General features: G+C 41.4%; 1 protein-coding gene across 4 annotated transcripts in view; it reads left to right on the top strand.

Annotated features, from left to right (window-relative positions):
• The window catches only part of PPP4R4 (protein phosphatase 4 regulatory subunit 4), a 63,316-nt gene that overhangs the window by 18,561 nt on the left and 21,897 nt on the right, over positions 1–22,858 (top strand). The window contains exons 1-2 of one of the 4 annotated variants that reach the window (XM_070401415.1): positions 10,412–10,495; positions 22,147–22,246. The exons of 1 other annotated variant lie outside the window; for it this stretch is intronic. In XM_070401415.1, the coding sequence (XP_070257516.1) occupies positions 22,193–22,246 (54 nt within the window). In that variant the 5' untranslated portion in view covers positions 10,412–10,495; positions 22,147–22,192. Of the gene's footprint in view, positions 1–10,392; positions 10,496–22,146; positions 22,247–22,858 lie in introns of those variants that run through there. 2 more of the 4 variants (XM_070401349.1, XM_070401465.1) reach the window with 2 other exon arrangements.

Below are 22,858 nucleotides of genomic sequence, written 5' to 3'. Positions count from 1 at the left end.
TTTTTAGGAGAATTGAAGAAACAAGGTCATTAGTAGGGACTGTAATTGAAGTAATAGTCAGGGAGGTTCAGGCTGGCAAGTAAGAAAGTAAAAACTAGGAGGAGTATTAGAAACTAGAGAATCAGAAGAAACTGAAGGATTAGGAGTGTGATAAGAATAACAAATGCATTTAGGAATGGAAAAATAGATAAGAGTTTATGGGCAGCAAATAAGATCAGAGTTTAAGATTCTAGAAATGGAACATTTCCAGGTAATGATTGATCCAACTTTTGAAAATGGTTGTTGATGTGGAGACAAATTGAATTTAAATCAAATATTTATGGAACATTTTCTGTGTGCTAGATCCTGTGCTAAGTATTGGAGAATGTAAAATTTGGATGAAACATTGTTGGATTAGAGGGGGTCAAAAAGTAGCTGTTACATTCCCGTCACTGATGAAGTTACCATGACAGTGGCAGGAGCTGGGATGACAGTGAAGACTACAAAATTTTTTATTATCATAAAAAATGCTTGAGTGAGTTGACTTTTTTTTTTTTTTTTTTGGTTTAAGATATTACTATAAATGGCTCTTTAAAATAGGCGCCTCTCCCAATGGGAATAAAATAATTAGTGACATTAATTTAGAATTTAAAAGATTGCTGTCCTAAATTCGTTTATCTAACTAGTCTTTTTTCCCCCTTCCTCTTGCCTTTTTGGTGACTAGTGCACAGATTAGATGCTTACCCCAGTTATTTTTAGTTTTAGAGGAATGGTTTGCTGAGTGGGCTTGTGTCTTTTTGTTTCTGAGTATATATCTTAGAAAAGGAACATGTCCCAAAGAAAGCAGAATCAGGGCAAAAAGGAGCAGCTCAGGGTGTAGCCAGGATGCTTATTCCTAGTGCCTTTCAGTTGAAAGTTGTAGGTTTTGAGTCTAAGAAGCTTATTTTATAAAAATCTATAATAGTAAAAGCATAATATGCTAATTAGACTGGACAGCCAAACAACCTTCTGGATGTCCTTCCAGATGAAGCCATGGTGGTGGGGGCTGAGGCAAAGGCTGTTAGGGGTGATCAGGCAGGCAGATGAGCAGTTAGGGGAGATCGGCCAGGCAGGCAGAGTGGTTAGGGGAGATGAGGCAGGCAGGCAGGCAGGCAGACAGAGGGGTTAGGGGCAATCAGGCAGGCAGTCAGAGGGGTTAGGGGTGATTAGGCAGGCAGGCGAGTGGTTAGGAGCCAGCGGTCCCAGATTGCGAGAGGGTGCAGACTGAGCTGAGGACCACCCCCTCCCAGCATGAATTTCGTGCACCGGGCCTCTAGTCTACACTAATAAAAGAGAAACATGGTAATTAGCGTACGACCGCTACCCTTTTCATTGGCTAATCAGTGAGTATATGCAAATTAACTGTCAACCAAGATGGCGGCCGGCAGCCAGGCACTGAAGCGAGCATGAGGTTTGCTTGCTGCGGACTCCAACGTTCCCCGCCTCACTTGCCGGCCTCTCAGCTGCAACTCTAAGCAACTATGTACTATGTTGCAAATAAGAAGCTAAACAAAATACCAGAAACCAGCCGGACTGAAAGCCAGCGGACCGAAACTTTGTATTGATGTTTTCAGCAGCGAGGCCTTAGAGCTAAAGCTGGCCCAGCATAAAAAAAAAAAAAATAAAGAAAACAAGGAACGGTTGGAAGCTTCAGTCACTCGCTTCCGGAAAACAGCCCTCAGCCCCTCACCCAGACTGGCCAGGCACCCCGGTGGGGACCCCCACCCTGATCCAGGACACCCTTCAGGGCAAACCAGCCAGCCCCCACCCATGCACCAGGCCTCTATCCTATATAGTAAAAGGGTAATATGCCTCCCAGCACCGGGATCAGTTGAGCAGCGAGGCTCCCGGCACCGGGATCAGCGTGACAGGGGGCAGCGCCCAAACTCCCTGATCGCCCTGTGGCTCTGTGTGTGACAGGGTGCAGCACACCAACCCCCTGATCAGCCCTGCTCTGTGTGTGACAGGGTGCGGCGCCCCAACGCCCCCCCCCCCCCCCCACGGGCCCTGCTCTGTGCCTGATAGGGGGGAGCTCCCCAATCCCCTGATTGCCCTGCGGCTCTGTGTTTGACAGGGTGCAGCACACCAACCCCCTGATCGGCCCTGCTCTGTGTGTGACAGGATGCGGCGCCCCAACCCCCCCCCCACCCCCCCACCGTGTGTGACATGGTAGAGCCATAACCTCTCCATCGGCCCTGCCCCGAGTGTGACAGTGGCGGCGCCCCAACCCCCTGATCGGCCCTGCTCTGTGGATGATAGAGGGTGGCGCCCCAACCCCCCTCCACGGGCCTTGCTCTGTGTGTGACAGGGGAGAGCCATAACCTCCCCATTGTCCCTGTCCTGAGTGTGACAGGGTGCAGCGCCCCAACCCCCTGATCAGCCCTGCTCTGTGCGTGACAGGGGGGAGCTCTCCAACCTCCTGATTGACCCTGCTCTGTGAGTGACAGGGTACGGACCCCCAACCCCCCTGATGGGCCCTGCTCTGTGAGCGACAGGGGGCAGCGCCCCAACCCCCTGATCGGCCCTGCTTTGTGAGTGACAGGGGGCAGCGCCCCAACCCCCTGATCGGCCCTGCTCTGTGCGTGACAGGGGGTGGTGCCGCAACCTCTCCATCGACCCTGCCTTGAGTGTGACAGGGGGCAGTGCCCCAACCCCCCAATCGGCCCTACCCTGAGCATGACTGAGAGTGGCATCGCAACCTCCCGGTCCACCCTGCTCTGTGCATGACGGGGCGGCGCCCCGACTCCCCAATCGGCCCTGCTCTGAGCTTGACCAGGGGCTGCACTTAGGGATTGGGTGTGCCCTCTGCCACCCGGGAGCAGGCCTAAGCCAGCAGGTCGTTATCTCCCGAGGGGTCCCAGACTGCGAGAGGGCATAGGCCGGGCTGGTGGATCCCCCTCCCCCCGCCCCCCAAGTGCACAAATTTTTGTGCACTGGGCCTCTAGTCTATAATAATAAAAGCATAATATGCTAATTAGACTGGACATCCTTCCAGATGACCTTTCGGACAAAGCCAGGGCTGCAGCCCCGTGATCAAGGAAGCTGCTGGGGCTGCGAGGGAGGGATCCAGGCAGCCGTGTTGGCTGTGAAGGCCTACTCTTGCACGAATTTCGTGCATCGGGCCTCTAGTAAAAAATAAAATAACATACTATATAAATAAAATATTGATTAAACATTTACTTTAAAATTACATGTACCATATCAAATAGCAATAACATGAATTTTATACTGTTGACTTAAACCAATACTGATTGTTTTGGGGTTTCTTCCATTCAATGGTTGGTGGCATAGATTCACACATACTTGGTTTATTTATACTGATTGGGACCAAAGTCAGCAGGAGATAACAGCAGGTACACAGCACCCAAGAAATGACCAGGTGCATACCAGGGATATCTTGCACGCTTGGTGCCCTACTTTCATGTACAGCCAAGTCTACTCTTTTTTCTGATAAACAACCCTGTCCCCAGCTCCTCCTCACGCTTTCCTCTAGTGTGCATTTACTAATATGTCGACTGTGCTGTTCCACCTCTGATAGCTAGATTTTGCCATATCACTTTTAACATCATCATTATGAAGAGGAGCCCTGTTGCCAGAACAAAGCGAAGTAGTGAATGCATGTAGTTGATGCCAGATGGGTCTTCTGCAATTTTAAAGAAAAGCTTTTTATATCTCTGCCTTTGCTACCAGTCTTGATGTGCCTTCTGTAAATCCTTGGTTATAAGACTTCTGTTCAACTAGTCTTCAGTTGGTTATTCAGGTTGAATGTTCTATAATTTAATTCCAGTGTTGTTCTGGGAGGCAGTGAGTATAATTTCCACCTACTCTGCTGCCATCTTGGATCTTCCTAGATTGTATTTGTTTTTTTTTTGTTTGTTTTTTTTAAATATATTTTTTATTGATTTTTTACAGAGAGGAAGGGAGAGAGAAATAGAGAATTAGAAACATTGATGAGAGAGAAACATCGATCAACTGCCTCCTGCACACCTCCTACTGGGGATGTGCCCGCAACCCAGGCACATGCCCTTGACCAGAATCGAACCCGGGACCCTTCAGTCCACAGGCCGAAGCTCTATCCACTGAGCCAAACCAGTTTCGGCCTAGATTGTATTTGTTCATAGAGATTATAGTGATTGCAATTTAGACTCATTTCTTTTATTTTTTCAAGTTCTGTTTATGGTAAGCATTGTCACTTATCAGTTATTAGTTGCTTTTCTAATATCTTATTATTGTTAGTAAAGTTTAATGACAATCTGATTTTGTTTCTATTACAAGTAACTTGCTCACTTTGCTTGGATACCCAAAGGATTTTTCTTTTCCTTTAAAGTCCAATAATATATCTCAGTTCTGTTGGATTGATTTTCTAAGGTATATGGTGTGCTCTTTTGAATCTTTTTTTTTTATTTCAAGAAAGGGTTTTTAATAACATTTTTTAAAAGCTTCCTTTGCATCAATGAAGGAAAAATACCACATGATCTCACTCATTTATGGATAATAAAGACCATTATAAACTTATGAACAAAAATAGATACAGAGGCAGAGCAGCCTCGAACAGACTGTCAAACTACAGTGGGAAGGTTGGGGGGCAGGAGGGAAGGGTAAGAGATCAACCGATGGACTTGTATGCATGCATATAAGCATAACCAATGGACATAAGACACTGGGGGGTAGAGGAGGCCAGGGGATTGTCAAGGGCGGGAAAAAAAGGAGACATATGTAATACTCTTTGTAATACTTTAAGCAATAAAACAATTAAAAAAAAGCTTCCTTTGCTTAGGTTTTCTTTTTTTAGGGACTTACATTAAAAGTATATTGGACCTTTTTTACCTGTCTTATATATCATTTTCTCAAATCCTATTTGATCTTGTATCCTGCCACACTGCTAGACTCACTTATTAGTTGTACTGGCTATCTTGTACTTTACAGCTTAATTTCTTCCTTTTCAATCCATAAGCTTCTTATTTCTTTTTATTACCTATTGCACTTGCTCAAACCTCCAACACAGTGTTGAATATGAGCAGAAATGTGAACATCCTTGTCCTGTTCATGATTAGGGAGGAAGCATTAATTCTTTCACTGTTAAGTATGATGTTAGCTCTAAGTTTTTCATAGATGCCCTTTATTTGGTTGAAGAAGTTTCTTTCTACTTCTAGTTTGCTGATAGTTTTAAATTATAAGTGAATGTTGGATTTGTCAGATTTCTGTGTTTGTTGAGATGTTCATATGTATTTTTTAAAAAATATATTTTATTGATTTTTTACAGAGAGGAAGGGAGAGAGATAGAGAGTTAGAAACATCGATGAGAGAGAAACATCGATCAGCTGCCTCCTGCACATCTCCTTTTGGGAATGTGCCCGCAACCCAAATACATGCCCTTGACCAGAATCGAACCTGGGACCTTTCAGTCTGCAGGCTGATGCTCTATCCATTGAGCCAAACTGGTTTCGGCCATATGTATTTTTTTTAAAGTCTGTCACATTGACTGATTTTTTAAAAATTAAACTCTATTTTGAGATAATTGTAGATTCATATACACTTGTAAAAAATAATACAGATGCCAATGTTCTCTTTAACCTGTTTCCCCTTACAGTAAAATTTTGAAAAACTAAAGTACAATATTACAGCCCGTATATTGACATTGATACAATCAAGACAGTTAAGATTTTCATTATGCAGGTTACACTATTATAGTCACACTAGAGGTCCGGTGGCAGAAAATTCATGCACTGGAGGGGGTCCCTCAGCCCGGCCTGCCCCCTCTCACAGTCCAGGAGCTCTCAGGGGCGGGAGGCAACACCCCATCACACCTCTGCTGCTGCCACTGCCGGCAGCAAAAGCCTCGGCCGGCCCTGGTTACCTGAGCCTCGGGCCGGCCCTGGTTCACTATGGGGCTGAGGGGACTCCGGAGGCAGGCGTGAGGAGCGAGCGGGCCTGGCCTTCCGGCGCATCTGCTGCCCCTGCGGGGCTGAGGGGACTGAGTGCCACCATCTTGTGGCTGTGGGCGCCGCCATCTTTGAGGGCGGGGCAGTCAATTAGCATATTCCCTCCTTATTGGCTGTGGGTGCCGCCATCTTTGAGTGTGGGGCTGTCAATTAGCATATTCCCTCCTTATTGGCTGTGGGCGCCGCCATCTTTGAGGGTGGGGGAGTCAGTTAGCATATTCCCTCCTTATTGGCTGTGGGTGCCTCCATCTTTGAGTGTGGGGCAGTCAACTAGCATATTCCCTCCTTATTGGCTGTGGGCGCCGCCATCTTTGAGGGCAGGGCAGTCAACTAGCATATTCCCTCCTTATTGGCTGTGGGCGCCGCCATCTTTGAGGGTGGGGGAGTCAGCATATTCCCTCCTTATTGGCTGTGGGTGCCAACATCTTTGAGTGTGGGGCAGTCAACTAGCATATTCCCTCCTTATTGGCTGTGGGCGCCGCCATCTTTGAGGGCAGGGCAGTCAATTAGCGTATTCCTTCCTTGTTGGCTGTGGGCGCCGCCATCTTTGAGGGCAGGGCAGTCAATTAGCGTATTCCTTCCTTGTTGGCTGTGGGCGCCGCCATCTTTGAGGGTCGGGGAGTCAGCATATTCCCTCCTTATTGGCTGTGGGCGCCGCCATCTTTGAGTGTGGGGCAGTCAATTAACATATTCCCTCCTTATTGGCTGTGGGCGCCGCCATCTTTGAGGGTGGGGGAGTCAGTTAGCATATTCCCTCCTTATTGGCTGTGGGTGCCTCCATCTTTGAGGGCAGGGCAGTCAACTAGCATATTCCCTCCTTATTGGCTGTGGGCGCCGCCATCTTTGAGGGTGGGGGAGTCAGCATATTCCCTTCTTATTGGCTGTGGGTGCCAACATCTTTGAGGGTGGGGCAGTCAACTAGCATATTCCCTCCTTATTGGCTGTGGGTGCCAACATCTTTGAGTGTGGGGCTGTCAATTAGCATATTCCCTCCTCATTGGCTGTGGGCGCTGCCATCTTTGAGTGTGGGGCAGTCAATTAGCATATTCCCTCCTTATTGGCTGTGGGCGCCACCATCTTTGAGGGCTGGGAAGTCAATTAGCATATTCCTTCCTTGTTGGCTGTGGGTGCCGCCATCTTTGAGGGTGGGGGAGTCAGTTAGCATATTCCCTCCTTATTGGCTGTGGGCACCGCCATCTTTGAGTGTGGGGCAGTCAATTAGCATATTCCCTCCTTATTGGCTGTGGGTGCCGCCATCTTTGAGGATGGGGCAGTCAATTAGCATATTCCCTCTTTATTGCCTGTGGGCGCCACCATCTTTGAGGGCTGGGAAGTAAATTAGCATATTCCTTCCTTGTTGGCTGTGGGTGCCGCCATCTTTGAGGGTGGGGGAGTCAGTTAGCATATTCCCTCCTTATTGGCTGTGGGTGCTGCCATCTTTGAGGGCAGGGCAGTAAATTAGCGTATTCCTTCCTTGTTGGCTGTGGGCGCCTCCATCTTTGAGTGTGGGGCAGTCAGTTAGCATATTCCCTCCTTATTGGCTGTGGGTGCCGCCATCTTTGAGGATGGGGCAGTCAATTAGCATATTCCCTCTTTATTGCCTGTGGGTGCTGCCATCTTTGAGGGCAGGGCAGTAAATTAGCGTATTCCTTCCTTGTTGGCTGTGGGTGCCGCCATCTTTGAGGGCGGGGCAGTCAGTTAGCATATTCCCTCCATATTGGCTGTGGGTGCCACCATCTTTGAGTGTGGGGCAGTCAATTAGCATATTCCCTCCTTAGTAGATAGGATCTTTTTCCACATCCATCTCTAACCCCTGGAAACCACTGTCTTCTCCATTTGTATAATTTTGTCATTTCAAGAATGTTATGCAGAGGTGGGAACTTCACCCGGTGAGTCATCCATTTATTCATCCTTTAAAAAATATTGAGTTGATTTTTAGAGAGGAAGAGAGAGAGAGAGAGAGAGAGAGAGAGAGAGAGAGAGAGAGAGAGAGAGAGATTGGCTGCCTCATGCACGCAGCCTGACTGAGGATCAAACCCACAACCTGGTATGTGGCCTGACCGGGAACATGCCACCTTTTGGGGTACAGGAAACGCTCCAACTAACTGAGCCTCCTGGGCCAGAGCTTATTCATCTTTTTAAGAGACATTTACTGATCCTCTACTCTAGGCCAGAAATTGTCATATGGAACATTACCCCTCTCTCTCTCTCTGTTTCTCTCTCTCTCTGTCTCTCTCTCTCTGTCTCTCTCTCTCTGTCTCTCTCTCTCTCTCAGTTCTTTAGTAGTGGATTTGTTTTCTGAGGCTGCTATAATACATTACCATAAACTAGATGGCTTAAAACAAAGACATTTATTCTCTCACATTCTGGAGGTCAGGGTTCTGAAATTAGTGTCACTGAGTCAAAACCAAGTTGTCAGCAGGGCTCTAGGGAGAGGCCGTCCTTTGCCTCTGCCAGCTTCTGTGGGTTGTCAGCATCCCTGACTTGTGGCTGCATCATTGCAGTCTCTGCTCTGTGGTCACACTGCCTTCTTTTCTGTGTCTTCTTCTCTGAGTGTCTCTTTTTATGCCTGTTACTGGGTTTATAGTCTACCTGGGTAAACCAGAATGGTCTCTTCATCTCAAGGACCTTTTTATTTTTTCTTAAAAAAAATATTTTATTGATTTTTTGCAGAGAGGAAGGGAGAGGGGTAAGAGTTAGAAACATCAATTAGTGAGAGAAACATCGATCAGCTACTGCACACCTCCTACTGGGGATGTGCCCGCAACCAAGGCACATGCCCTTGACCGGAATGGAACCTAGGACCCTTCAGTCCGCAGGCCAATGCTCTATCCACCGAGCCAAACCGGTTAGGGCTCAAGGTCCTTTTTCAAGTGAAGATGACATCATGGAATCTAGGCTTAGGGCAGAGACATATTTTATGGGGTGGGAAGGGCACCATTCAACCCACTACAACTAGTAATTTTATATGCAACTTCAATTTCCTTTTTTTGACCATCTTCCCATCTTGGCATGCGTCCCTTACTTCAGTCCCATTCCTTCTTGACTTTTGTCTTTTAAAGTATTCACTTAGTCCAGTGATGGCGAACCTTTTGAGCTCGGCGTGTCAGCATTTTGAAAAACCCTAACTTAACTCTGGTGCCGTGTCACATATAGAAATTTTTTGATATTTGCAACCAGAGTAAAACAAAGATTTATTTTTTTTGATATATTTTTAATATATTTAAATGCCATTTAACAAAGAAAAATCAACCAAAAAAATGAGTTCGAGTGTCACCTCTGACACAGGTGTCACAGGTTCGCCATCACTGACTTAGGGAGTGGTGACAGCAGTGGAATATTGTGCTGACTGGTGGTTCATAGCCTACCTTACTACAACAGGGCAAATGCCTTTCTTTATAGCTCTGCAGCTCTGCAGAATCTGCTTCTTCTTAACAGAACTTATAAAACTGAAGCAAACAAATACAATACTTTAAAAACCATTGTATTTAAAAAATATAATACTTTAAAATACATTAATATACTTAATGTATATTAAGATCTTAACATACATATAATAACAGATAGTTCCATTTGAAGAGCTAAGTTAAAATAATTTTAATTAAGATAAATAAATATGGCATCAGCAATTAGCATGTAAATTGGTATCAGAATAGCAGTGCCACATTTCCTAGCATCTTTTATATGTATATACACTAGTATGTCAGGTACTTGGAAATCTTATGTCACTGAGTTTATGTTTTAAAATCAAAGAATTTTTTGTATGGAACTAGTTTTTCAGATGAATCTGAACACCTTTTCTAAAGTATTTAGACCACTAGAGCACCACTGAGATTATTTTGATAAAACTTTTGTGATCTAATGAATACTATGTCAAAAAGATAACTGTATAAATATACCCCACTGACCTTTAAGAATGTTGAGTATTTCTTTAAGAAGTTCTCGCAACTCACAGAGTTAGTCTAGGCCGGCCACAGGTAACTTCATTATAACAGAAGGAAGTTGTATGATTCTGTGTAGTTGGTTTTGTTGCTATTCCTATTGTAGTGATTATTAATATTTTACCATGATGAAAACTTTCCATTTATAATTTTTAGATAGTACAGCAAATTGGTAGGTCATACAAAAAAAAATGAGGTAGAATTTTAAAGTATTTAATAATAGTCTTAAAAACTTTTAAACTTAAAAGTTAATCTTGTTTTTAGCATGAGCTTAATATTTTCATGCACATGTTATAAGATTTACTTAATGAAATTTCTGTCCTGGTTTTATTTTTGTATTTAAGTAATGGTGTTTGAAAATTAAAACTTTGTCTAAGTCTTAGTGTTTGTCATTAAAAGCAGTCATTTTTCAAATTAATCTGCTTTTTATAGTCATAAACTAGGTATTCAGCTTACAATTACAAATTGTAAATTTGTCTTTTCTCTGTAAGTGCTGGTCAAGATATCCAGGGAACAAGTGTGATTGCAAATCTCCCGTTTTTGATGCGACAGAATCCTGCTGAGACACTTCGGAGAGTCTTGCCAAAAGTTAGAGTAAGTTGGTGCGAAATGAGTTTTGAATTTGCCATTTTTTTTTCATTGTCAGGAGAAAACTTCAGAGCGTTTGATGGCTGATCTTTTGTACCTTAATCATTGAATGGAGGAAGTATTATGATACACATGCTGTATTGTGATGAAAATATTTAGGGAAATTAGTTGATGGAAATGGAGAAATCCAGATCTTAGTTGAAATAAAGATTTCTTTAGTCATTTTCTGAGTAGAGACATTTTAATAAAGTTAGCTTTTCAGTATCTCATAAAAATTTTAGTTTTACAAAATCATAGCTATCTTTTAAATTTTATTTATTTATTATTGATAGTATTACAGATGTCCTCCATTTTTCTTCCCTTTGCCCCCCTCCACCCACTTCCTTTGCCCCCATCCACCCACTTCCTTTGCCCCCTTCTTCCCACATTATTATTTGTGTCTGTGGGCTATTCGTATATGCATATATGTTACTTGGTTAATCTATATTATTTGGTATTCTGTTAAGTTAAATTTATATTAATAGTATTCAACAACATTGATAATATATAATTTCACTGAATTCTTAATAATGACCCTGTGGTGTGACTTCTAAAGAATCATCAAATAAAGATTGAATTGGGCCATCACAATTTTAGTTTTATATTCATTTTATTGCTTCCTAAATTCTTCAGAATTAGTTTTCCTGCTATAAACAAAAAATATTTGATCTATTAGAATATTCTTTCTTCTATTTAGTTATTTATGGATTATCCTATATAATAAAAGCCTAATATGCTAAGTGTTTGGTCAACGGGTCGGCCATTCAACCAATCAAAGTGTAATATGTTAATGATATGCTAAGGCCACTCAACTGCTTGCTATGATGTGCACTGACCACCAGGGGGCAGACGCTCCAATCAGTAGGTTAGCATGCTGCTGGGTTCCGGCTGATCAGGACTGAGTGAGATGGGCCGGACATGTGCTGGAGCCCTCCCATGGTCCCTTCCCACTGGCCAACCTCCCTCATCTCTCCCCAGCCCTGATTGTGCACCAGTGGGGCCCCTCAGCTGGCCTGTGCCCTCTTGCAATCCAGGACCCCTTGGGGGATGTTGGAGAGCTGGTTTCGGCCTGATCCCGCAGGCCAGGCCAAGGGACCCCGTGGTGCATGAATTCGTGCACCAGGCCTCTAGTTAATATATACTGTTAAATATGTAAGATTTATTATTCATTTGTACCTATGTGCAAAGTGCTGGTCTTAAGAGCTTGAAAGAACAAAACAGACAACAATCTATGTGTCCTTAGGGAGCTTACCTATAATGGGGTCAGGGAGGTTACATACTAATGGGGATTATGTTTGCTAATAGTTTTGTATACTTTTATTTGGCTTTCTGTTGGGTTGTAACTTTTCCCTAACTTTTAAATTAATTTATATGTGTTTAAAATACTGTAATTATTAGTGTGCCCTTATGTTTTATTTTTAGGCATCTATAGACATATATAGCATGGTTCCAATTACTATAATTTAAATTAGATGTAGGGATGCACCATGTTACATCCCTTTTTACAAGATACCTACCCTTCTATCCTGGCAGAATGAGGTTGTTTTTTTTCTTGTTACAATGATGAATTGAGGTGTTTATTATATTTATTTTAGCATTGCATGTGATTCAAAAGTGAATCAAGCCTTTTCATATCTATTTTCCCAGAATCATGCTATAATTTAAATGGAATTAAGCCTACACAGTTTAAGTTTAATTTTACATTCAACTTCAGTGATATTAACTGACCTATGCTTGTTAGCTTAACACTTGGAAGTGCCAATTAAACAACATTAGAAGGAACAGGTAGTTAGGTCCTCTTGATTAAGAGTTATTCTAGCCCTGGCTGGGTGGCTTGGTAGGTTGGAGTGTTGTCCCATACACCAAAAGGTTTAGGGTTTGATTCCTGGTCAGGGCACATACCTAGGTTGCAGGTTTAATGTGCGTATGGGAGGAAACTGATTGATATTTCTCACACTAATGTTTCTCTCTCTCTCTCTTAAGAATAAAGTTATTCTATATTACATGAATTAGATTTAAAGCTAAATATATTGAGCATGCTATACACATACTGTGTTGAGCAGGCTAAATCTGGTCCACAGAGGGTATTGAATGTCCAAAGTTTCATGAAATAAAATAAAAAATGAAGGATAGAGAGTAGTGACCTTGAGGGTTCTAAATTATCTTGAAAAAATCATTTTGCTAACGAGGTTACAATAAAGTTAATTAAATAACTCCCCCAATATTAATTTTATGGGAATATGTAAAGAATATTATATACTCATGTATAGAGTATATTTATACAAAGAATCAAATGTGTCTGCTGAAACTATATAACTGAGCTATAAAGATGACTTTAATAACCTTTTAAAGTAATAAAAATTAATCCGTATTATAGAAAACTGAATATATGGATACTATAAAGAAAATGTATACTAATGAATATATACTAAGAAAATATTTGATGAAATAATTTCATTCATTTCTTGAGTTAATCAACATGCAGTCCTTTATTTAGGATTCTCATTTATCTTGCTCTGTACTAAAAAATACAAAAAGATGGAATTCAGTCCCAGATTAGATTCTATACCAAGTAGGCCTAAAAACTATATGGAAAACAATTGAACAATAGGCATAGGAGAGTATTTAATTGTGTGATTCTGACTATATCTAAAAATGCTGAAGAATTAAGCAACTGGATAAGACTTTATGGGGCAATAATAATGACTTAAAGAGGCTTTGCTATATAATGTAGGCAGCTAAACTTTTAAACAACCTCATGTCAAACCTATGTTATGTGCAACTCATTTTTAAATCATTGTATTAAGATATTGTTAAGAAGTATTTGTACTTATAGTAAGCACCGTCTTCAATTCTGCCTTACTTCTGGGAGTCGTTACTTTCAAGTGGTAAAATGACAAAAAAAAATTACGCAGTGGCACTTTTTTCACTTTTGCCATGGGCATAATTTCTTTTTTAAAAAAAAAATATTTTTATTGATTTCAGAGAGGAAGGGAGAAGGAGAGAGAGAGAGAAACATCAATGATGAGAGAGGATCATTGATTGGCTGCCTCCTGCACACCCCACACGGGATTAAGCCCGCAACCTGGGCATGTGCCCTTGACCAGAATCGAACCTGGGACCCTTCAGTCCAGAGGCTGATGCTCTATCCACAGAGCAAAACCAGCCAGGGCTAATTTCTTAGTTAATCTTATAAAAAAGCAATCTTGTAATAGAAGTGAATGTTTAATGATACTGGCATTTTGATTCATACGTAAATATTTACTGAGTGCCTTCCATGTGCTGGCACTTGTTCTGAGCACCGAGAAAATAGAGGTGAATAAAATAGAGAACTGGCTGTCAAGGAGGTTACAGTTCAGAATGGGAAACACACATAAAATAAGTAGGTGAGTGTAAATATCAGGAGGGAGTGACAGGGGGAACTTATTGTGCATTGGGAGGCCAAAGAAAGCCCTATTGAGGAGCCCTTAAAACTGCAGAGCTAGGAGGAAGCAGACACTTGAAGAGTCAGGAATGAGTGATCCCGGCTGAGAGGGCAGTACATAGCCCCTAGGATGAAAGAGCTTGGGGGAATTGAAAGAGGCGTGTTTGGTTGGAACCCAGTGCTCTGGGTCGGGTGTGACTTAAAAGGACGTTAGAGTGATGGTCAGTGACAGAGCATGCACGAGTTGTTCTTTCTCAGGACAGTGGGAAATCAGGAAGGCTTTAAGCAGAGCAGTGACTTGCCCATTCACATTTTACAGTGATCATTTTAATTGTGTGTAAAGTAGATTGGAATGGGAGCATTAGGAAACTGTAGAACTGGCCTCATATTTGATGGTGGCTTGGATCAGGAACAAGTCAAGCGTGTGGGCTCTTACTGTGTGTATTCAACACTACTAGACATTCTAAACAGTGCGATAAATCAACAAAAAGAAATGAAAGGGATCCACATTGCAGAGAAAGAAGAAAAACGGTTGTGTTTTTTTTTTTTTTTGTCACATAACATTATCATTTATGATGGAATCTACAAAAGAAAAATACTAGCACTTGCTGAATATAGAAATGTTTCAGGATACAAGATCAATATACAAATCACGAAAACAAGCAATTGGAAATTGAATTTTCTCTTAACCTATCCCAATAGTGCTAAAGTATGTGTGATACTTAGAGATTAATCTGAAAAATGACGTGCGAGATCTGTATACTGAAAACTATAGAACATTGCTGAGAGAAATAACATGAGACTAAGTAAATGGAAAGAGACACCATGTTCGTGGATCAGAGAACTCAATATTGTTAAGATACCAGTTCTTCCCATATCAATCTAAATTTAATGCAAAATAATAACAATTCCAGTAGGTTAGTTTTTTTTTTTTTGGTAGGAAATTACAAGCTAATTCTAAAATTCATATGAAAATACAAAGGACCAAGAATAGCCAAAATAATTCTGAAAAAGAGAAACAAAGTTGGAGGGCTTTTATTGCCTGATTTTGAGACATTGTATACAGCTACATCAATGAAGACCATGTGATATTGGTATAGAGACAAATCAATAGGACATAAATAGAGAAAAAAAGCCTTCTACATGTGCATTGCCAATTGATTTTAACACAGGCGCAAAGGCCTGACTGTCCATGTACCGAGGACAGTTTTTTCAACAAATGGTGCTGGGTCAATTGGGAAAAAGTCTATACCTTGTACCACATACAAAAATGAACTCAAAATAGATTATAAACCTAAGAATTGAAAACCAAAATGATAAAAACTTGTAGAGAAAAATCTTTGTGACCTTGGATTAGGCAAAGTTTTTTTTACATTTGACATGAAAAGCATCATCCATAGAAGGAAATTTTGATAAATTTGGGCTCATGAAACTTGAAGCTTCTACTCTTCAGAAGACACTGTTAAGAGAATGAAAAGACAAGTGACAGAATGGGAGGAAATATTTATAAATCATATATCTGATAAGAACATGTGTTCAAAATACATAAAGAACTCTCAAACTCAATAATAAGAAAACACCCCAATTTTTCAAAACAAGCAAAAATTTGAACAGATACTTCACCAAAGACGATTTTTGGATGGCCAATAAGCATAAGAAAAGATGTTCAGCATGCTTAGTCATTAGATAAATGCAAATAAATCTCTACGCAATCTAGAATATCTGTGCTAAAAATAAGTCTTTGCAGATGTTTTTTTAATTTTGCTTCTGCCTAATCACCTCTCTGCTATCTCTCTAGGTCTCCAATTTCTTACATATTAGACCTTTCCATAGTATCTCTATGTCTTTTACCTTTTTTTGGTCATTTTCTCTTTGTGATTCATTCTGATTATTGATTTTGATGATTAGTTTTCTGGGCTAGAATTTTTGTTTAGCTCTTTAAAAAATCTGCCACATCCTTTCTTTTATGTCCTAGAATTTTCTGTTGAATTTTTCAATTGTATCTTCGAACCAGGTGTGCATCACATACACCAATACCTGGAGCTCCTGTGGGTGCACTTCTATTTTCTGTTGTTTCTGCTGGTTCTGATTCATATTATCTCTTCATGTGCCTGGATAGTATTGATTGTGTGCTTGATCTTGAATTCAATACATTATTTGTGGAAATAGTTTGAGGCCCAGGGTGATATTTTTCTGTAGAAAGGAATATTTTATCTTCTGGCAGCTGCTTAACTGCACTAGCAATAAAGTCTCACTTAACCCGTTTTAGGTGTCGGATGATTTGAAGCTGGGCTGTTCTCCCTGCAAAGGTCAGTTTGCTGATGGATTGCCCTTATCCTATCCCAGGGACTTACCAGCGCTTCTTAGAGGCTGTTAAAAAAGGCAGTTAAGCTTTTGGCCACTAAGGAGCCTTTTCTAGAATCAGCAGATGGTCCCAGAGGAAAAAAACAGGCCCCAAATTACATGCTAACCTTTCTGGAATTCTATTATTTGTTAGACGGGCAATCTTGCTAGCAATGGGCAATCTTGCTAGCAATGGGCCATCTTGCTAGTAATGGGCCATCTTTCTAGTAATGGATGTTCTTTCTAGTAATGGATGTTCTTTCTAGTAATGGACGATCTCTTTAGTAATGGGTCATCTTGCTAGTAATGGGCCATCTTTCTAGTAATGGGCTATCTTGCTAGTAATGGGCCATCTTTCTAGTAATGGACGATCTTTCTAGTAATGGGCTATCTTGCTAGTAATGGGCCATCTTTCTGGTAATGGACGATCTTTCTAGTAATGGGCCATCTTGCTAGTAATGGGTAATCTAAGTTGGGTAATTTTTAAATTTTGGATGAGTAACCTTATTCATTTCCAGATGCCTTTATGCAACTGATTTGTATATTTTTTCAAGCTTTTTATATTATCCTCATCAGGAGGACTGATCAGAATTACCTGCTCTGCCATTACTGAAAGAAGTTCCTTTTCCTTTTTATTTTTTCTTCTTGATTTAATATCAAAACAATATTAACCCAAAATGTTTCTGTACATACACCTGCACTCATCCCCCATATACTGTCATCATCCTTAACCTGCAGATTGTTTTCTTTTTTTTAATTAAATCTTTATTTTTCAGATTATTACAGTTGTTCCTCTTTTCCCCCCCAATAGCTCCTCTCCACCCGGTTCCAACCCCACCCTCTACCCTTACCCCTCCCCCACTGTCCTCATCCATAGGTGTACGATTTTTGTCCAGTCTCTTCCTGAACCCCCAACACCCCTTCTACCCCACCCCCCGAGAATAGTCAGTCCACTCCCTTTTTATGCCCCTGATTCTATTATATTCACTAGTTCATACTGTTCATCAGATTATTTATTCACTTGATTGTTAGAATCACTTGTTGATAGATGTGTATTTGTTGTTCATAATTTGTACCTTTACCTTTTTCTTCTCCTTCCTCTTCTTAAAGGATACCTTTCAGCATTTCATATAAGACAGGTTTGGTGGTGATGAATTCCTTTAGCTTTTTCTTATCTGTGAAGCTCTTTATCTGACCTTCAATTCTGAATGATAGCTTTGCTGGGTAAAGTAATCTTGGTTGTAGGTTCTTGCTATTCATCACTTTGAATATTTCTTGCCACTCCCTTCTGGCCTGCAAAGTTTCTGTTGAGAAATCAGCTGACAGTCGTATGGGTACTCCCTTGTAGGTAACTGGCTGTTTTTCTCTTGCTGCTTTTAAGATTCTCTCTTTGTCTATTGCTCTTGGCATTTTAATTATGATGTGTCTTGGTGTGGTCCTCTTTGGATTCCTTTGGTTTGGGGTTCTCTGCGCTTCCTGGACTTGGAAGTCTATTTCTTTCACCAGGTAGGGGAAGTTTTCTGTCATTATTTCTTCAAATAGGTTTTCAATATCTTGCTCTCTCTCTTCTTCTGGCACCCCCATAATTCGGATGTTGGTACACTTGAAGTTGTCCCAGAGGCTCCTTACACTATCTTCATATTTTTGGATTCTTTTTTCTTTTTGTTTTTCCGGGTGGGTGTTTCTTGCTTCTTCGTATTTCAAATCTTTGACTTGATTCTTGTGACCCTCTGGTCTGCTGTTGGGAGTCTGTATAATATTCTTTATTTCAGTCAATGTATGCTTAATTTCTAGTTGGTCCTTTTTCATATCCTCGAGGGTCTCACTAGATTTCTTGAGGGTCTCGCTTCATTTATCGGCGGTTTCTAGAAAATTCTTGAAAAACCTTACAAGTGTGGTTTTGAACTCTATATCCAGTAGTTTGCTGTCCTCCATTTCTGTCATTTGTGACCTGTTTCTTTGTCTCTGCATTTTGGCTGCTTTCCTGTGTTGATAGAGTGGCTTTCTGTGCTAGGTGTCCTATAGGGCTCAGTGGCTCAGCCTCCCCAATTACCTGAGGTGGACACTCTTGGTGCACCCCTTTGTGGGCTTTGTGCACAGTCTTGTTGTAGCTAAGCCTTGATTGTTGTAGGTATCACTGGGAGGAATTGACCTCCAGGCCAATTGGCTGTGAGAATCAGCTGTGTCTGCAGTGGGAGAACTTCTGTGCTGGAGACACCCTTCTGGGGCAAGACTTGCTTCAGTGGGGCTTTGGTGCTCATAGAGTCTGCCCCCTGAGTGTGTCCCTTATGGATCTGAGGAGTTGTAATCTGGATGGTCCCATTCTGACCACTGGGTACACTGGCACTTGGATCTCTAAGGAGGTGCTAATTTAGCCTCTGCCTGAGGCTACCCAGCAGGAGCTATGGAGAGATCTGCAGATTCCTCTTCTTTTTGGGGGGTTTGGAGGTGCCCAGATGAGGCCCAGCTGTGAAGCAATGCAAGCTGCTGTGGGGCTTGGGCCTTCTTTTGGAAGTTCTGGGTCTGTCTGACCCAGCTGCAGTTTGTTAGGTAATTTTCAGATTGCAAAGGGCCAGGCCTTTCATATGCAAAAGCCTCTGTGCACAGCTTGGGTGGAGCAGGGTCTCAGGGGATCAACAGGGCAGAGCAAACAGCTATGGCTGCTCCTCAGTCCTACTCTAAGGGGCCCCAAGTCTCAGTGTCCCGGTAATCGCTGCAAGCACCTGTGAGAGAAAGCCGCCCTTGAGTTCCGCCCGCTGCCAGACAGTCCAGTTTCTCCCCGTATGAGTCTGGGTTCCCAGAGACTCACCCAGAACTGGAGTTCAGAGCAGTCGGGAGCTTGAAACTCCCTCCTGATTGAAAAAGACAACCTTGTCCTCAGTTGCCAGCCCTTTTCACAAGCGCCTCTGTACCTCTGCACTTTACTTCCGCACCTCCTCTGAGTCTCAGTGTGCTTTTCTCTTTCCTTCTAGTTGTAGAATTTCCACTGAGCCAGCCTTCCTGTGGTTCTGGATGATATCTGTTTTGTCTTTTAGTTGTATTTTTGAAGTGGTTGTGTGAGGCAGCAATTTCCGGTGTTTACCTATGCCCCCAGATTGTTTTCTAATGATGTCTTAGGTATAGTCCAAAACTTAGAATTAAATATTCTGACGAACACTTATAATGCATCTTTTTATTTAAATTTTGAGTTCTTCAGCACTCTTATTTTGCTGAGGTGAAAGTATGTTTACAGTAGCAGATCTCCACTTTCTGCCCGTGTTTTCTCTGAAGGCAATCTCATTCACTCCCAAGGCTTTACGTATCATCCATATAAGTTCTATCTATTGAATAAAAATCCTCTTATTTATGTCAGACCTTTTCAGAGGGTCAGATCTGTAAATACAGTTCCCTGTTTTAAATCTCTATTTGGATGCCTCAAAGGCATCTCACAGTTAACAAGTCCAAATGGAGCTCCTGGGATTCCCCCTTGCCCCCTGGGCTTCCTCCAGTGACCCTTGTCCGAACCTGCTTCCTCCACTCTCCTCATGGGGAGCACTGTCACTCATCTGGTTTTCAAGCGAGGATGTTGGGAGTCATCCTAGATACCATCTCTTCCTTCACTACCCACATATACAATCTTGTTTATTTTATCTCTTAAATATTTCCTGAACCCATCCACCTCTCCCCAGCCACTGCCTCCACCCTAGTCCGAGCTGCTCTGAGGGTTTGCTCCCGTAAATGCAATAGCATCTCAACGGATCCTGGCCCACTCCTCCCTCCCACCACCCCTCCCTCACTACTTCCTGACTCTTTTTATTCATTTTTATAACAGGCATGACATTTCAGAGCATTTTAGGTGGATTATTTGAATATTCTTTTGCTCAACCCACCTAAGGCCCTGCAGTTTGGGTCCGTCTGTTTCACTAGCCTCAGCCCCTCCTCGGACTGTGCTCCTGGCACACTGACCTCCTTTCGGTTCCTGAATGTGCTACCGTGCTCCTTACTTCTCCGGGCTGTGCACTCTTTCTTACTCTTCTTGCTTTCCTACCTCCCGATTCCTACTTTTGTCTAGTTGTTTCTCTCTTTTCTCTTTTTATTACTTCTCTATGATCCTCAGAAGAGATCAGGCCACTCATTAGAGGTTCTTATGCCATCTTGTACTTCTCATCCTTAGCTCTTGTCACTGTTGTAATTACAGTATTAACAGATACATTCTAGTCCTGCTTGTGGCTAAGTCTCCAGCACCTAGCACAGTGCCTTAAATGTAACTAAATAAATATTTGTTGAATATTTAAATATGTATAAGCAACAGGAATCCCTCAAAAGTAGGGAAGCAAGTCTTTGACTTTGACCTTTATCCAATTTCCCAGAGCACTTAGTTTAGTGCTGGTACTTAACATAGCTATAAATGAAGTTAAAATTATATTATCAGAATTAGATTTCCATTAGAGAAAGATTAGGATAGGAGGGAAATATCATTGAATGACTGCAAAGAAAGCACTGTTTTCACTTGCTTATAGAAATTTGCCATACTTTATAATGCTCCCCATCCCAGAAAACAGTTTATAATTTTTTCTAAAACAATTTTAACTAATTAAATATAGCTACAATGGATCATTTGAAATGATTACTTATGGCTGTTATATCCAGTAAATAGACATTTCTTTGATATGCACATCTTCTATTTGAAGCATTTTAAATTACTGTTTACATTTTAAGCTAAAATTATGAAATTACATGATTCTACTTTACTATATGTAAAAATGACTTGACAGAGTAGTCTAGCTAGAAGTTCAGTTTCAAAGTCATTGTCTTGAAATGTGTTTGTTTGGCGTTGTCATGATTTTGCACGGTGGGTACTTCATTACACATTTACATAGTCATCTGATAGTTGTTACTGCTATTGGTATTTCCTGAATGGAAAGAGATCTTTGGAATATTCCTATTTGTACCTCCTCATGAACCTTGCGAGTCACTGAAATACAGATTTATAGAAGGGTAAAACATAGCCCCTTTAGTCCTGTTCACTGTCTCCACTTTATTTTCTCTCTGAGTTTGATTTTCATTAATGTTGACTAGTCTCCCCCCCACTTTTTTTAGTGGGGAACGTGGCAATTAGTGACAAGGAAAAGAATGAGCTATCGTAGTTAATTGTTAAAGGTGTCTTAGACTTGGCATGTTCCAATTATTCATATTTAACTCAGTTTTAAAGTCTTTCATTAATATTATCATTTTATAATGAAAAGTGCTGTTCACTGTTATTGCTACTAAAAATTCCCATATTTATGATCCTCAAATATTTTCTATGTCCTTGATCTTCAGTATTTTAATATTTAAATCCCTGTTATTTAATTTCAAAATAATCAGTGATGTTATTTCATATACAAAGATTCTTTATCATTTTAGGGCCCCTTTACTTTTAACCAGCACCATGTGATTACCAGTTAATTTAGCTTCCAAATGTGTGCGTCTAAAATACTTCCTCTTTTTGAAATAAGCCAGTGATTTATTTATTGCTTCTGTGTGTTGTGTATTATAAAGAGAAATCTCTTCTTGATGCATATAATGCGGGTTTATTGGAGACAGAGCATTTTCCTCTCTGCAAGGACTGCATTACATTACCTTATAAAATGCTTGCTTCCACCATTCATACTGCTAAAGAAGCAATTCAACACAGAAGTGGCTAGTATACTTCCCTTCCTGGAATCAGAATAGCTTCTGACATTTGGAAATGTATCATTAACTCATTTATAAATGGTCTCATTTCATTTTTGAGGATTCAAGTTGGAATGCCAGCCATACAGTAGCATTAGGAGGAAGGGTAACTGGCACGAAGGCATGCACTTAAGCAATAGAGGAATTTACTTTTCAGTGTCTTCCAAGGCCCATGAGGATGCACACTTATTTACCCAGAGAGTATGGATCTCACTATGTTTGTCCAGAGGTGTGACTGTGGAGGAGAGTACTCATGGGTAAGTATCTAACGCTTACTGTACTATGTTTCAGAAAGGCGTGTAGAAGTCAGTGGGCTTTGAGCAGTGATACAGTCTCTTAGTCTGCTGGTTTCTTAACAGTGGACAGTCCCAGATGTTGAAGTCAGCACAAGAGAAAACCCAAATCCTGATAAGACTTGAGGATTTTTTTGAAAATTAAATGCAAAATAGTTGGGGCACATGTTGCTGCGGGAGTCAAGACTAAGTAACGCAGTAGGAAGATAAGAAGTTGCAGAGCTTCTCATGTCCTCTTTTGCATAACGTTTGCATACGTACAAACCCAGGACTTTAATGCCTTTTAAGAGGGCGCAAAATCACATCTCTTGGAACTTAAAGCAGCAGACACATGTGAACCGGAATGTACACTGTGGCCCTCACTGTTTCTTTTAATCTTTCTTCGCAAAGTACTTTACGTTTCTAAATAAACCTGTGAGTGATGCATCCTGGCCACATAGAATCTTTTGAAAACGTTTTCCAAATCCAGGTTGTTAGTGTGGAGTTAGGTTTGTTTTGGAAACAGTAAAACAAGAAGATACGGGAGGCCGATTTAAGAGACCAATTGCTGCTTCTGCTTCTGCCTTATGGTTTCTT

This window comes from Myotis yumanensis, unplaced genomic scaffold (genome assembly GCF_028538775.1).
Source record: "Myotis yumanensis isolate MYYU_CA2020_CCGP unplaced genomic scaffold, mMyoYum1.0.hap1 SCAF_1, whole genome shotgun sequence".
Taxonomy (NCBI): Eukaryota; Metazoa; Chordata; class Mammalia; order Chiroptera; family Vespertilionidae; genus Myotis; species Myotis yumanensis.
This window is presented reverse-complemented; position numbering and strand designations above follow the sequence as displayed.